Genomic DNA, 15,825 nt, shown 5'->3' with positions numbered 1-15,825 from the left:
CTCATTTCAAAGATAAAGAAATTTCAGTTGACATTTTTAGGGAGCAGATAAGTTTAATAAAAGCAGCATATCACACGACAATACGACAAAAAACAGCGATTCCAAAACACTTTTCCGAAGAACTCTGGACAAGATGGATCTTCTGTATGGTCATTCAAACGCCTTGTACATCGCCCTTTGTCACTCTTAGCCCCCAACACATAATTTACGATATTTCTACATGATAAGAGTCGCATGGTCAGTTGAGTCAAAGGTTGCAACTAAATCACTTGGAAAGAGTCTGCTGAAGTCATCAGTTCTGAAGGTTCAGCCCCACTGCGATGTGACTAGTTAGATCATAATGGCAGTGCACCTACTGATTGCCACAAGACTGGTAAAATTTATTCATATCATATTTTTTCTCCTAAATACGACAATAATTTTTTTACATTTTATGGAAGATACTTTTCTTTTGCAGATTAATTGTGTAACGCCAGAACTCAGGAAGTAGTACTTTTATCTCATGAATTTCTTTTTTCAGTACCGGATAACTGTTTCAACTGTAGTTTCAATATTCAATTGAAGGGTTGAGCAACTCCATGTAACAGTTTTTTTTTTTTTATTACAAGGTCAAACTTATCTAGCTAACATCAACTTCTCCACGGTTCTGAAAAAAAGATGAAAATTAAGTTTCAATGCATTACTTTTAGGAATTGAGTTAAAACACTGAAATCAGCATGCGCGACAGATGTTATTAACAGAGAAGGAGAATGGAAAGAGAATTCACCCATTTGCAAATCATTTATACTTAATCATATTTAGGATGCGTTCTTCATAGTGATGGAAGAGTATATGAGAGGTAAAAATTTATTGGAATACCTTTTATAGCAAAGGAAATTTTAATGCATTCAAGATGAAGGTGAATAGCACATTCCCAAAATGAATCAGGAAGTTCTAAACTTTTTCGTATATCAATGTTCACAAATACTTGAATAAAATTTTAGACGTTATTAACATATATATGTATATTTTGCGATTGTTTCATATTTTTCTGAATCAATGTATATGAAATCATGTCATCAGTAATATGTAGGGAGAGGAACAGAGTATATTGTAAGTAATTTTAGGCGAATTAGGTAAGATACCACTATTTAATTTTATCTCCGTCATATTTTTACAAATAAAAAAGTACGTTCATGGTTTAGTACAATAGTAACTTCTATGTAGTCATTTCTTGTTTTTAGGCCAAAATTATTCCTTGTTTCCGTAATTTTTGAGCTATAAGAATATCTTAGTATGTCCTATATCGAATAGGCGTTAAAACAGTTTCTTGTACGACTGAATCGATCTGATCAAAGCTCTCTTGAAACCTCTTTGGTTATCGGAAGCTGAAACATTCTGTAATGATAACGAAGGCCGATTGATCTCGATCTTTCCCCAGAAGCATTTTTGATTTGTGTATTAACTTCACCTGACTTCTGTTAGAATGTACATTTTCTTTCAGTTATCATATCATTGTTAAGCTTTGCTGCGTCTCTCACGCTTACTCAGGTGTCACCAGGCCACTGCACTGGAGCTATGTTGGAACAGATATTGCTGCGTTGTCGACTAGCGCAACTAACCATCCAAAAGGAAGCTCCCTTCACGCGACTGCAATCGCACCTCCAGTCCCTCTTCCTATTATGGTATGTTCCAATACTCATTTTGAGGTTATGTCGTACATTTTAGGCTTTCATGGTTTAACTGGATTTCTTAGAATAAACTTTAAAATCTGGCAGAAATCGTTGCTTTCCTTTTCTCTTGTTAATTTTGGAAAAGCACGTTTTTTTCCACTTCCCGTTACGCACCCGTACATCAATTATCAAAGGAAAAACATAACTTCACTCTGTTCTACGTAATTTGAAAAATAAAAAGATCTTTTCATTTCTTATTACTTTCCTTTGTCCTTCTTAAAATAAAAATTCGTAAACTTATGAATGTTTGTCCGTTCCCGTTGTGGATTGCATTTCTGTCAAATAATGGCATTTCATTATTACAAGCCATAATTGTGTGAATAGAGAAGATAATCTCCTTAATGTTAAGAATTAACTTTTCCATTTAGGACCACTGAGTTACGAACTTCAAGCTTCAGTTTCAAGCTACGGAGCATAAATAGGCTCTCATGCAGGGATCAAGCGAATGATATTTCTGAAGCTTAAAGTCAGGGCGCCTCCTGTGTTTAATGAACCTAAAGTATTAAAAAACTGATTCGACAAAAGAGAATGGAGTACCAAAGCAAGCGAAAGAGAATGTTTGGTAAGGTTAGAGACAGAATTAAGAACAAATATATCAATAACAAAACTGTAATATTCATAAACTAATGCATTGCAGCGTGGGAGCATGACCTAGTTTCGCAGCCTCCTCGAGTCTTGTGAATGTGAACAATCATGCCATTGCGAAAAAGAATACTCAATAGGCTGGTGCTGTTGAGCAAAGCAAAGACTGTCACCAGCACTACGAAATGACTCGCGTGTTCCCCCACCATCCCCCCACCCGCCTCTCCTTCCTCCAAAACAATATCTCCCATTCTCCAAACTATGAAATGAATCATAAATGTCTTAATGCCCTTTTCATGAAAAGAAAATGACAGACTTTCAGCTACGGTTTCCAGAAGATACAAGTTATTGGATGTTGCTCTCATCTGAATAGAAGAAAAATAACCCAGCATTGATTAAACAAATACTTTTCAGCCTGGTCAAACAAGAATTTTAGTCTTGTTAGGATTCAGCTTCGTGCGCCTTAGACTGCGCCAGATGTCTGATGAGAAGTTCTGCCACTTCATTGGACGTCAGGAAGTATTTCATCACCTGCACATTGCATTATATTACCTCTAAACTTACCAATAATTCCATTAGTAATTATTTAACCTAAAAGATAATGACAATGGCCTACTTTCTAAGCCAAAAATTTGGAAAATCTTACAAAATGTTATATGTTTTTCCCTCTAAATAACATAATTTCAAATAAATTTTTCATATTTTTTACTTCCCATATCATATGTCACCTACCCTGGGACATCTCCAAGTTGCAGACAACATAATATAAACAAGTTCCAGTTTCCCACATTTACGGAAAAATGCTAAAAACGGGAGTATTGCTGTTGATGCCATACGTCCCCCGGTGCGTTTAACTGATCATTATATCTGAAATGGATTAAGAAAGTCGAGCGTAAAAGTAAAATTCGTTTAGAGAACTGAGATTTATTTTCTGTCAAAATTTTCGCTGAAGATTTAAAATCCTTGTTATATCAGGACCAAAGACGTTGCAGATATTATCATACTATCGATCAGTGACATATATTGAATCTTACATGCAACTGAAATATCTGATTTTTAAAATATTTCATATTTGTACTTTATTAATATTAAGAAGTATTTACACCAATCCCCAAAATTACAAAGGAAAGGACTGGAACATCGTTTGTATGGAAAATTATCTGAATTTCACAGGATTTCTTCCTTTGTTCACTTCCGAGCTACTTTTCCACTGTCAGTGTCTTGTAAGAAAGCTCCCACGGTCCTTGTGATCAAACACTTGAGCATTTCCATAGTATTGGAAAATGTTCACACCCCATCCGTGGCTGTTAGGCTGGGATATGCCTTCAAAAGTCATTATTATAGTGTCTCAGAAATACAATAGTGAAACAAAATATTGACACTTAAGAGGTTATTAACTGTTGATAACAGCTTGTTCACTTCTGTTAACTCATTTCAGATTATTCCCATTGGAACCTATGCCCCAGTATAATGTAATTCACATTCCAGCTCAATCATTGGTGGGTACAGTGACATCATACACAGAGACATATCTGTTTCAATTTAATCATTCCACGCTAGCACAAATCACATTGAATAATGCAATATTAATAACTTTATCATTCAAGATCATATGTTGCTATCTGTCCAATGAAAACCATTTATATAAATACATAACTCATTGATTCTGGAAAGGGGAAAAACAACCTGGAAGAGCTTTCTCAGACATCCGTATTCATTTGCTGGACTTGATCATAGTTAACTTATATTATACACATTCAAAAATGTTGAAAGATTTGTAAGTATTCTTTACACTGATATCTCTGCCTCTAACAAGTGATTCACTAAACCATCATAATAAGAGAAAACTACCAGAGATATGTGGAGTAGAGCAACATGTATGACAAGATCATCCTGACCTGACAACAAGAGGCTGGACAGAACTGGCATTATAAAAATCTGTACTCATGATACTGAACTCTATTCCAGAAAAAAGTCAACAGCTAACATGTCAGTGTCAGCATGGATAGATATTTAACTTTGAGTGTCACAGGACGTATTCTACGTCTGGGCATTTTACTCCTTTCACTACCGTTGTTTAATACGTTTGCGGGAAACATTTAAAAAAGAAAAAATCGAAAAATAGTTCCTGACATACTAACAAGCATGTTGAAGAGATGAAGAATGCTTGCTGAGTGGCCCAAGCATAGCATAGAGTTGGCGTACTTCAGGGCCTCACGACACAACGGGAAATTCATCGCTCAGTTGGTGTGATATAAAGATTGCCCTTGCACATCGTTACATTTCTTTCGTCATAGCTCTGTTGTCCGAAGGTGTTTTCGCTGAAATATTTAACGTAGATTTGTGAAGCATCTGCTCTGGTTTCAATTTATTCAAGATGCCAAAGGTGTTATTGGGGCCATGCCTAACGGCAAAGTTGGCAGTCGTCTTGATGTTGTTTCTTTTATTCACATTGCATCTCTGATTTTTGCCATGAACAATTTATGTGCATGTATATATAAATATTATAGAATAGAAGGATGTTACACATACACAAACAGGTATATACACACACGCACACATTTTCCCTACGCCCACGTAACACACTGGCGATTCAAGACCACGAATGTCGTAATGGCTGGGTTTGGCGACCGATCGGCATCAGTCGCGGGCCTTGGGCCTCAAAAAAAAAAAAGACAAATCAGCTGATTACGACACCACGACGTCATACGCACGTTCAGATGAGATTACGAACGTGCGTAGTCGTACGCGGCAATCGCCTATGATTCAGGCCACGCCCACATTTAATTTTTGACAGGACGGCCACGTCCATGAATGCATGACGATTCTTGAAGATTTATGCCCGACTTAGTTACATCCTGTGCCGGCAGACGCAACGGCAGCGTCATGTGTTGTACACATGGATGCCACCATATATAAATGCCAGGTGAAGTCGCCACTCACCATTCTTGTTGCAGCTGCAGACAGAGCAAGAAGATGGAGACACGGATTTGTTGAGCTTCATACCCGAGAACCTACATGATCTGGAATTAATAGAATGTATTTTGGATTACCACGATGCCTTGTTCCAGTTAAGAACTGTTAAGTGCCTGGAGTAACGAAAACACAAGAAGAAAAGAAAACCAAGAAGGTGCTGGATCTGGCCTTACTTACAAAGAAGAGAGAAGAAAGGTTATTATGAGAACTTGATGAGAGAATTGGCAACTGAAACTCCAGAACTGTACCAGAATTTTACCAGGATTACAGAGTAGCTTTTCAATGAAATTGAGAAACGGGTCACGCCGTAAATAAAGAAGACCCTCACATTCTGGAGAAGTCCCACTGAGCCAGGCCTGTGTGTTGCAATTACCTTATGTTTCCTTGCAACTGGGGAATCCTACAAGAGCCTGTCCTACCAATTCTGAGTAGCTCCCAACACGATAAGCGGTATTGTGCCCAAGACTTGTAGGGCCATTGTGGCTGCCTACGGAGATGAGGTCATGCAGGACCCCAGCACCCCAGAGCAGCGGAAGGAGGTAGCCCGTGGGTTTGCACAACGTTGGAATTTCCCACACACCCTTGGAGCAATAGACGGGAAACACATCGGCATCCAGAACCCAGCCTTCGGAGGAACTCATTATTCTAATTATAAGAAGTTCTGCTCTATAATTCTACTGGGAGTTGTTGACGCTGACTACAAGTTCCTGTACGTGGATGTGGGTGCCATAGGGTCCTAGTCTGATGATGGTGTCTTTGCCAAGACACAGCTTTGCAAAATACTTGATTGACATGAATCCAACCTGCCTGCCCCTCAAAGATTGCCAAACGAAACTGAAGATAAACCCCCAGTCGATTAATTCTTTATTGGAGATGACGCCTTCGCTCTTAAGAAGTATATGATGAAGCCATACCCTGCACGAAGTCTGACAATACCTGAACGCATCTACACTTATCGTTCTTTCATTAAGAAATAATACGTACTTAATATGAAATACTGTACCTTTTGTATACCATCTATTAATGTTTTCCATTTGTCTCCCACAGATTCAGAGTGTTTCACACCCCCATAAAACGTCGTCATGATCGTGTCGAGTCCGTGATGTTGGCCGCTTGTGTGTTGCACAATTTAATCATGACAAGATATCCTCATGCCAGGAGTGAAGGAGATCAAGAGGACTCTGTGACACGTGAGGTCCTACCTGGCAGCTGGAGGTCTGAAGAAACTTGACCAAGCGTGACTCTCCCAAACCGGCAGACAGCAACCGTGACTGGCAAGGCTCAACGTGACCCCCTTCGTGATTATGAAAACTCCTTGCAGGCTCCGTTCATTGGCAGGAATCAGTGATTTCAGAAGACAGTATAAAATGCCTTTTCACGGTTAAGAAAGTTACGTTGAAAATATTTGTAACTTTCATAAATAAAAGTTAAAATAAAAAAAAATATTTATATTATTACCAAATAATATCAATATTTTTTAAGTGTCTTTTAAGTTGTAATCAGTGTCATATTTATCTATATGTGAAATTCTCAAAGTATATCAAGAATACTGAAAGTCTTGAATGCAATATATATTTTACTCAAAATAGAAAATGCCTTTTCACTTATATACTTAGAACATTCTAATAAAATGTATTTGATTGCAATCAACTCACTGACTTATTTGTATAAAAGGAAATCATGTTTAAAAATTATGTAATAGTTAAAATTCAGAAATATTTATATTATTAGAAAATATATTTTATTTTATGTTGTACTCTGTGTCATATTTTAACTCTATGGCATACACAGTAGCGTTAGTGGGGGAAGTTGTAATCCCTTCGGTAGACATGGTTACATTCTACTTTAGGTAAGGCACACACACAAATGAGAACTGTCAAATCACTGTTGAGATAGGTTACCCTAGGCTTAAAAAGCCTAGTCAACATCGACTAGGCCTGGCATAATCTATCCTAGTAACCTTAAAAATGCAAAAATCTGAGCCTTATATAAAGTCATTTGGAATTAACAAATTATGGCCATTAAGTCTTGCAGCTAAAATCTTTTGACTGAGTAGCTCGCCCTTGAAACGAGGTCTATAATCTTGCCAGCTGATATTCTGAAAATATTTCAAAAGTACTGATAATTTTGATTTGCACATTTTTTAAAAGTTTCATTTTCTCTTTATCTGAACTAATGAAAATATATCATGCCCTCATTCAAATCCACTTTGATATTATTGATATGCACTATTTTTTACTAGTTTTAAGTTTCATTTTTTCTTTATCTGAACTTATGAAAATATCAGCCTTCATTCATCTCCAGTTCAATAACTTTGTAAATATTGGAGAATGGTTTATAGTTAAGGAAGTTGTTACCCTAAAATTACTGTTCAACATTTGAAGATAAAATATTGTTATAGAAATAACTTATTGCTTTTAGGAAAGTTTAGTACATACACAATATAAACATTTGACACAATGTATTATATAAAAATATACATACAGTAAACGCCCCCATATTCGCATCCTCATGATTCGCGGACTCACGTATTCACGGATTTCTCTTTGGAATGTATCTATCAATTATTGGCGGAAAATTTGCCCATTCGCGGTATTTTTCACTGAGAAATATTCACTAAATACTGTATTTTCATGACTAAATGCACTTTTTGTGATAAAACTATTAAAATACGCAGGTAATGCTCGAGTTACGATAATTCACCTTGCGATAATTCAATTTTGCAATGGGTAAGCAATTAATACCAATATGACAATATTATTTATAAAATATTTTTATAAATAATCAGGCAGTGAGAGAGACCAAATTACAATAGACAACTTTTCATCCATCTCTTTATCCCATCTTCTAGTTAAAAAAGTAAAAGAGAATGATAAAAGTATTGTTAGTAACGTTACACTCTTGCGTAAATGCATACAGCCATAAACAACCGACCAAGAAACTGTTGTTTTGCTTATAACCGAATCGGATGACAACAGCCGTTTACCTGTATTTCAACCATCGTACGGTAATAAACAATTACCATTGGTTATGGCACAAATGACGTTAAGTTGAATAGGACTGATATATTTTTACATTATACCCTTATTCGCTGTGGATAAAAGATCGTCAAGGAAATATACTCCTAAATTTAAGCTGCAAGTTGTAGCTGAAGCTGACTAAACAATGACTATACTGTAAATTATTGTGCATCAGCAACATGGATGAAATTCGATCGTAATTAAAATGGGAGAGAAAGTATTTTAATCAAAACTACTGGGCATGAAAGAACACATTACTGTTATTTTTATGCCAATAAACGATAAATACGTAAAGCTCGTATTATGATGAAATCAAGTGAAAATAGCGAACGGAATCTTGGATTTTTTTACACAAAACAAACTCACCCAAACCATCGTCAATCGTCATCTATTAACGAAAGCAATAGATAAATTAATTTCACAACGAGACGTATTTTAGTTATATTTCGACATAAAAACACTTCGTATAACGATAAATAACCTTGCCCCTTATAAATAAAGTATCTAGACTCTAGAGATTCATTTACGCTAACTAGAAGCAATTAAGTTAAGCGCTCTGAACTGAGTAAATGCAGCGAAATAAACACCACATAAACATTTCCAAACCAAAACATTGATCGCAATTTATAATACATAGGCAATATAAGAATATATACATTATTGGATACAGTGAATTAAGGCATAACATCTTAAAAGACCCATGGAAAAGATGCATATTCGTTATGTTGACTTTAGTATAATACGATATGCGAATATAGAGTACAGTATAATGTAAGCTAGCTACCGTGTATGCATACAATATACCATAGTGCAGGCTAAGCTAATTCTTGTTTGTTATTCAATTTCTCTTTGTATTGAATTATCATAAGTCACTTTGCATGAACCTCCAGAATTAGCCGATATTAATAATTACTATACCGTGTATGTAAAGGGTATATCTTATAGTGTAGGCTAGGCAACCATATATGTATACAGTACATGGTACTGAATACCCTAGTGTACGCTAGGCTATGTTCGAGATATGTTTTGGTATTTCTTATCTTTTTTCCAACAAACGATGGTTTTTTTGGGACCTAACCCCATTGTAAGTAGGATAATACCTGTATAAGCATTTTTAGTTTGTTTTGTGAGTGTTTGAACTATCAAAATAGGCAGTTCTAAGTGTTTTTACAAGGGTTCTAAGTATTCGCTGGTTTTAGCTATTCGTGGGGTGGTGTGGTACGCATCTCCCGCGAATACGGGGGGTTTACTGTATACAGTATACAATTTATTATTGTGTTAAAACAATAATAAAAAGAACAAAAAATGGAACCAAAATACACTTTAGTAGAAATTTACAGTATCACAGACAAAAGGCACAACAAGAATTGAACAAAAAGGTCACCAAAATACACTAGGTTGAGGAGTACTAGAATGAGCCGGCATCATAGGAATGCTTTTTGCGAGACTTGCACTAGAGGGAAATATGTTCTCCAAGAAACTGTCACTGGGGCCTTGGCTGATATTGGGCAGTGTCATCGGATAAGCAAACGCATGGCGTTTTCTTGCGACAACGCTGCCTGCTGCTCTCCACATCTGTCGTCGACTCCTCATCATTGTCAAGGACTTCCGAATCACTGACTTCCGTGGACAGGTGCCCCTCCTTGAAGATTTGCACTTGGGGAAAATCTTTTCCACTCCGATGGATGACGATTGACGAACGCACGAACACACACGTGTTTGGAAGAGACGGCGTCAGGCTCTTACAGAAGTACATGATGCAGAAGAGGTGCTTGGAGAGACGACCTGTGAGGTGTCCTTATACAGTACAATCTTCTTGACCCGGACAACATTCTGGGGTATGGTGAATGCTAAAAACGAAGACAGCAGCGTAGATCACGCAGAGGTCAGAGGTGATGAAAGACAGTGAAAATGGAGATCCTGGGACTACTGCGCATCCCCACTGCACATGCTGTGGGGTTGCCAAGTACATGGCGTCCGTCGTACTGGATGGCGCATGTTACATCTGACGTAATCAAATGTCAACGCCATCTAGTCAGTCATGATGACATTATGACACAGTTGCGTCATGAGGCATTACATGGCGACTTTTGAGAGTCGTCGTGACTCGATCACATAGGTGCTGTGCAGCCTTGCACATCCGCCTTCACTTGGCGGACGTCATCAAACTCGGCGAAGCGGTTACGAATCATGCCAATTTGGTCGTACCTAGAGCATTATCGCGTCGTAATGAGCAAATTACGACGGTCGCGGTCTTGAATCGCCAATGTGTGACGCGGCATTACTTGTCACCAAGACCCATCTGTCACAAACAGAATTCTATAAAATATTTTCCCTCATATTTTTTGTCCACAACATATAAAACTCTATATAAATGAAAAGAAAATTTGATCAACTATACAATAAAAATTTTTTTGCTAAGACAAGTAAAGTAAGACACTGCACACAAATTTTCTTTTTTAGCTGCACTTAGCTTAAGGATGAAGTTTAATCATTTGTAGAAAAAAACGAGACCAAAATGGCTCTCTTGCATAAAATTTAATGACACTTTTTCTCGCGTAGTCTTGCATAACTCAACCGGCAACGTGAGAAATTTTCGTTCATTTTCTATCAATATTTTCTCTTATATTTTTCATTCAATATATATAAACTATATATATAAATGAATATGAAATATTATCAGCTATACGATAACAATAATTCAGATTCCTGTCACCTATAGTTTTGTGCTAAGACAAGTAAAGTAAGATTTGTTGTACAAATTTTCATTTTCAGGTTAATTTTTTCTTACTTTTTTATACTTCAGGAGGATTTGGATGACATAAGGATAAAATTCAATCATTTGCAGAAAAAAAGAGGCAAAAATTATCTCTCTAGGATAAAAATTAATGACTCGAGGCTCTAGACCTATTTGAAAAATACTTTTGCGTTACGATTTTTGTCGCTACTGACTGAGGTTTGGTGCTCGAGGCGACAGAAAATGTAATATGCGGCTGATCGTTTGCCCAGTTGTCGTTACAAAACGGTGTGCCACACCCAAATCAATCATCTTAATGGGTGGAAATACAAGTTGGTTAGGGGAGTGAACAGAAGTTCAAACATCAATGAAATTTTTATCCTTTCTTTGTAATTAAATGTTAAAGTGTAACATATTCTGTATGGCAGTACATATATACAATGACTTGATCTTCTATTGATTATACTGTCTCAGAAATAAAACACTGACACTTTTTACACTTCAAGTGTCTTATGTACATTACAATTTGTTTTACTCAATTAATCCTGATCCCTCCTACATTGAAAACATTGAACTTTAGATTCAAATTTATGGGTTTATGTAAGATTTCATCTAGAGAATAGTTATGAATAAAAATTAGATGTTTGTGTAATCAATGATACACCAAGCATTAAAAGGGGAGCCATTTGCTGCTCTGAGATCACTTAGGGTCCAATATAAGAAATTAAATGGACATTTTACCCAAACGATTAATGACTTTGAACTTATTTTTCCTGATGAATATCTTATTCGCGGCATAATAGGATGCAAAAAGAAGTGGCATCCATCCTGGACAGGTGGACCCGCATATAAACCGATTATTATGGAAGCTGCCGGCTTCTCAGATGAAATGATTCAGGATTTTAAATTTTTGAGTTTCTCACCTTTACTTCAGCAATTGATGTTCATGCTTTCGACGTTCAGGCAAGCTAACCACTAATCATTTAATATTGACAAGTCATTAAGGTTCAGGCGCATCTGCTCTCGGTTTAAAAGCATGCTAAAGTTGTTGCTTATGAACATCCCGCTTCCTAGTCGCTACTAGAGTCACCATTGCCATTACCGCTGGTTGTTGCTCAGATTTCCCGGCAGTCTAATGGACACTTTGCAGTCCTCAGAAAGGCTGTGATGCTCCCTCATATTGCTTGATCATCACACGAATGTAGCCGTTTTACTCCATGGAAGCTTTTCATTTTTGTTTCAAATGATTTTTGTTAATCTAATCATAATAAATACATCTTATGTTGAGAAAACTTGCTGGATAACTTAATACAGTTACGCAATACAAAGTTCACCTTTTTTCAAAGGAAAGGTACCATAACAACTTGCGGAGACCCCTTTGTTCATATTCGGAAAAACTTGATCAATGAAGAATGAGGAAGAGTTGATCATTTTCTGCTTGGCCTCAAGAATTATTGAGTTTGACTTTATTATATTATATTATCGTTGCCTAAATGCAGCTCCATGTTCATCTTCTGTTATTATTAATGATTACGTGTTATTTTATTTTCCCCATGAACCTAACCAAAAGAGATCACGATTGCATAATTACATGAATAATGATAATTCAGTTTCCAATGCCAAACTAAAAGGGATGTTACGACGTCGTATTCATGAGTAATTTTTTTCTTTTCCAGGGTCTTCCCCGTGGTCGTACTCCTGGACTTACACTACTGCACTCTGAAGTCATCTCTGAACCAGAAAAACTTTACTGCATGAAAACTCATCATCCTCAGGTAATATTTTCAAGTGAATCAATATCCATTGCAAGAGTTCTAATGTTTCGGACTCATACTTCATGGAGACAAATGTTACATGCTTTTAACAAGAAGCTTTTTTCACTTATACATAAAACTATACGTATATTTATATATGCATATGTTTATATATACAGAATTACCACAGGAAAAATGAAACACCTTGGTATGAATACTAACCAGTTTTGCATTTGTCGAAGACATCTTCAAGTGGACTGCCAAATATTGGTATAAATATACAATATATATATATATATATATATATATATATATATATATATATATATATATATATATATATATATATATATATATATGTGTGTGTATATATATATATATATATATATATATATATATATATATATATATATATATGAATGAAATTTTATCACATCACCGTTGTTGGCTTTGTGGGCTAAGGCGTCACTGTAGTCCTGAGTTCTTGTCCTTCGCTGGTTCGAGCCCACGGGACGACGAACTTATTATCAACTAAAAATTCCCTTCGGTAACATATATGAAAATATATTATTTCCGAGCTAGAGCGAATTGGATATTAAAGGACGTTTGTAGCTTAATGCTTATATATTATATATATATATATATATATATATATATATATATATATATATATATATATATATATATATATATATATATATATATATATATATATATATATATATATATATATATATATATATATATATATATATATATATATATATATGCAATGATTTAACTTGGGGAAATGCTTATCATGATGCAGTTACAGACTCTAAATGAACGACTTCTTTACTTACCTCAATATTTGTATAAGATCTGACTGCCGTTGTTTCAGAAAATCGTAAAAAACAAAGAAAAGGGGGAATATAACTGAGCTAATGGCTCTACTCACTGCAATAGTAAGCAAACACTGTAGGATAAGGTTAAGATTACGTATATTTACATTAAATGACCAATCAGAAAATGAAATGAATTATGCAGGCAGGCAAGGCCTGAGAGATTAATTATAACTATGAACACTTGACGGTAGATCTGTTGATGTGACGGTGCTGATTCACAAAGGGGCAAGGCACAATCAAGGAAGAATTCCGCGAGGATGCCTCTGTAAACTGAGAGATTTATGAATTAAAGACCCGTAAGGACACCGTAAAATATTCACTCAGAAGGGATAATTCGAATGAAATCCTGTCACTTGGGTCATTGCTGAGTCGGGATGTTGGAGAAAACTCGCTGGTATGCAAGCAGTTAGCTTGCCCAGGTAATTCCTTGGGTGCGGTTGCTCTCAGGTTCCATCTTCTTTTAGACTTGTATGGCCTAGTGGGCAGCGCCCTTGCCTTTCAACTGAAAGACCTGGGTTCGATCCTGACGTGAGTAAGAAATTTATTTCTGTTCCACACGTGATTGTGTGTTGATTATTTCTATATATATATATATATATATATATATATATATATATATATATATATATATATATATATATATATATATATATATATATATATATATATATATATATATATATATATATAGTTATGAATGGAGGTCACAGGAGGAGGCAAAATTTAACATATAAGGGATTAAATTTATAAGCCTTGTGATACAATGACCCCTGTTCACAAATGTGTGAAGAAAGTTACATTCATACTACTTTACAGGGTCGTCAAGCAGACATGAGGAACAACTAACAGAATTTATTTACATTAAAATAACAACTCAAATTAAAAATTCGGGGGGCTAGATGAATGCTTAATCAGCCTGGAACCAGCATGACGAAAGAGCTCCCAAAACGCAACTCGCTGGAAGGAGATATGCCGGAATTAATTACGACAGTAGCATGCACAGATGAATAAATGGTTAGATGGCCTTAAGTGGTTAATGGCCCGGGGATGGGATGGATATCCCTTGATCAAGTTAAGTAGGGCCTGGGCTCTCAAAATGGCTGCCTGGGTTTTAGCAAAAATAAGGACACACAGCTTTATATCTCAAAGAATTTTTGACCTTATTCTAGAGGTTAGCCAATGTTAAGAAGGGAGAATGAAATGAGGTTACTATATCAAGGAATGTTTGAGTGGGGAGACTTGAATGGCAGTATTGAAAAAGAATGGTGTTCAAGAGAAAGATGCAAAGGGAGGAGGAACATGAGGCCGATGATTCAGGCAGATACCTGCCTGATTCAATGAATGTAGTGCTTTCATGCTATCCCATGTAGATCTGAGCAAAAGTGTTTGAAGGTTTGGGCAGGCGTGCCTTGCTCTGGTGGCTTCTCAGTCCTCCTTTCAGCAGTGAGCTAATTACATGCTCCACCATGTAATCCTCCTTGGATGCTGGGGGTTGGGAGGAGCTCTTGTCAAAACGACTCTTCTCAGCAGCAGTTTGAATGGGAAGAAGGAGGCAGGCCAAGAACTGCTTTCACCTGGCCAGGACGCCTCTGGTGTGGAGCTGTGCCCATATTTGAGTTGCCAGGTAGTCCCTGTCAGAATTACAAGCCTCAGAAAGTATAAAGGAAAAGACAGGGTACATGTTTGAGTCAAAGATGGCTAGTTAGCAACCATCAAATGTTAAGATTTATGCCAGAAAAAAATGCTGTGATGATGGAGGAGAGATGGTTCTTCTTCTCATAGTTGACTATTTTATATTGAGGTAGGCAGAAGGCCTATCATAACAGCTCCCTGTTTTAGCAGAGATTCCGTCCCTTTTGGGATGGAAAATCAGCGGGCAAGGGCTGATGCTACAGTAACTTGAATTTCCATCTTTGACCCTTTAAACATAATAATCTTATAATTAGATAATTACAGTGTCACTGATGATCCTCGGTTCATTTCTAGACAGGGATTACATTAACTTTGTTCTATTTAGGAAATAAGAGAGGTTAATTTGGAAGGGCATGCAATTAACCTTACTGGGGCACAAATAAAATACAATAACTTCACTTAGCAACAGAAATTTTTTAAATGTAAAGAAATTAAATGACGTCACTTAGATGCAAGCACAAACACAAA

At 36.3% G+C, this 15,825-nt stretch overlaps 1 protein-coding gene across 1 annotated transcript in view; it reads left to right on the top strand.

Annotated features, from left to right (window-relative positions):
* The window catches only part of LOC136851922 (uncharacterized), a 489,330-nt gene that overhangs the window by 437,467 nt on the left and 36,038 nt on the right, over positions 1–15,825 (top strand). Inside the window, exons 15-16 of the mRNA XM_067126612.1 lie at positions 1,531–1,664; positions 12,704–12,802. Of these exons, the coding sequence (XP_066982713.1) occupies positions 1,531–1,664; positions 12,704–12,802 (233 nt within the window). The remainder of the gene's footprint in view (positions 1–1,530; positions 1,665–12,703; positions 12,803–15,825) is intronic.

Source organism: Macrobrachium rosenbergii, chromosome 1 (genome assembly GCF_040412425.1).
Source record: "Macrobrachium rosenbergii isolate ZJJX-2024 chromosome 1, ASM4041242v1, whole genome shotgun sequence".
Taxonomy (NCBI): domain Eukaryota; kingdom Metazoa; phylum Arthropoda; class Malacostraca; order Decapoda; family Palaemonidae; genus Macrobrachium; species Macrobrachium rosenbergii.
This window is presented reverse-complemented; position numbering and strand designations above follow the sequence as displayed.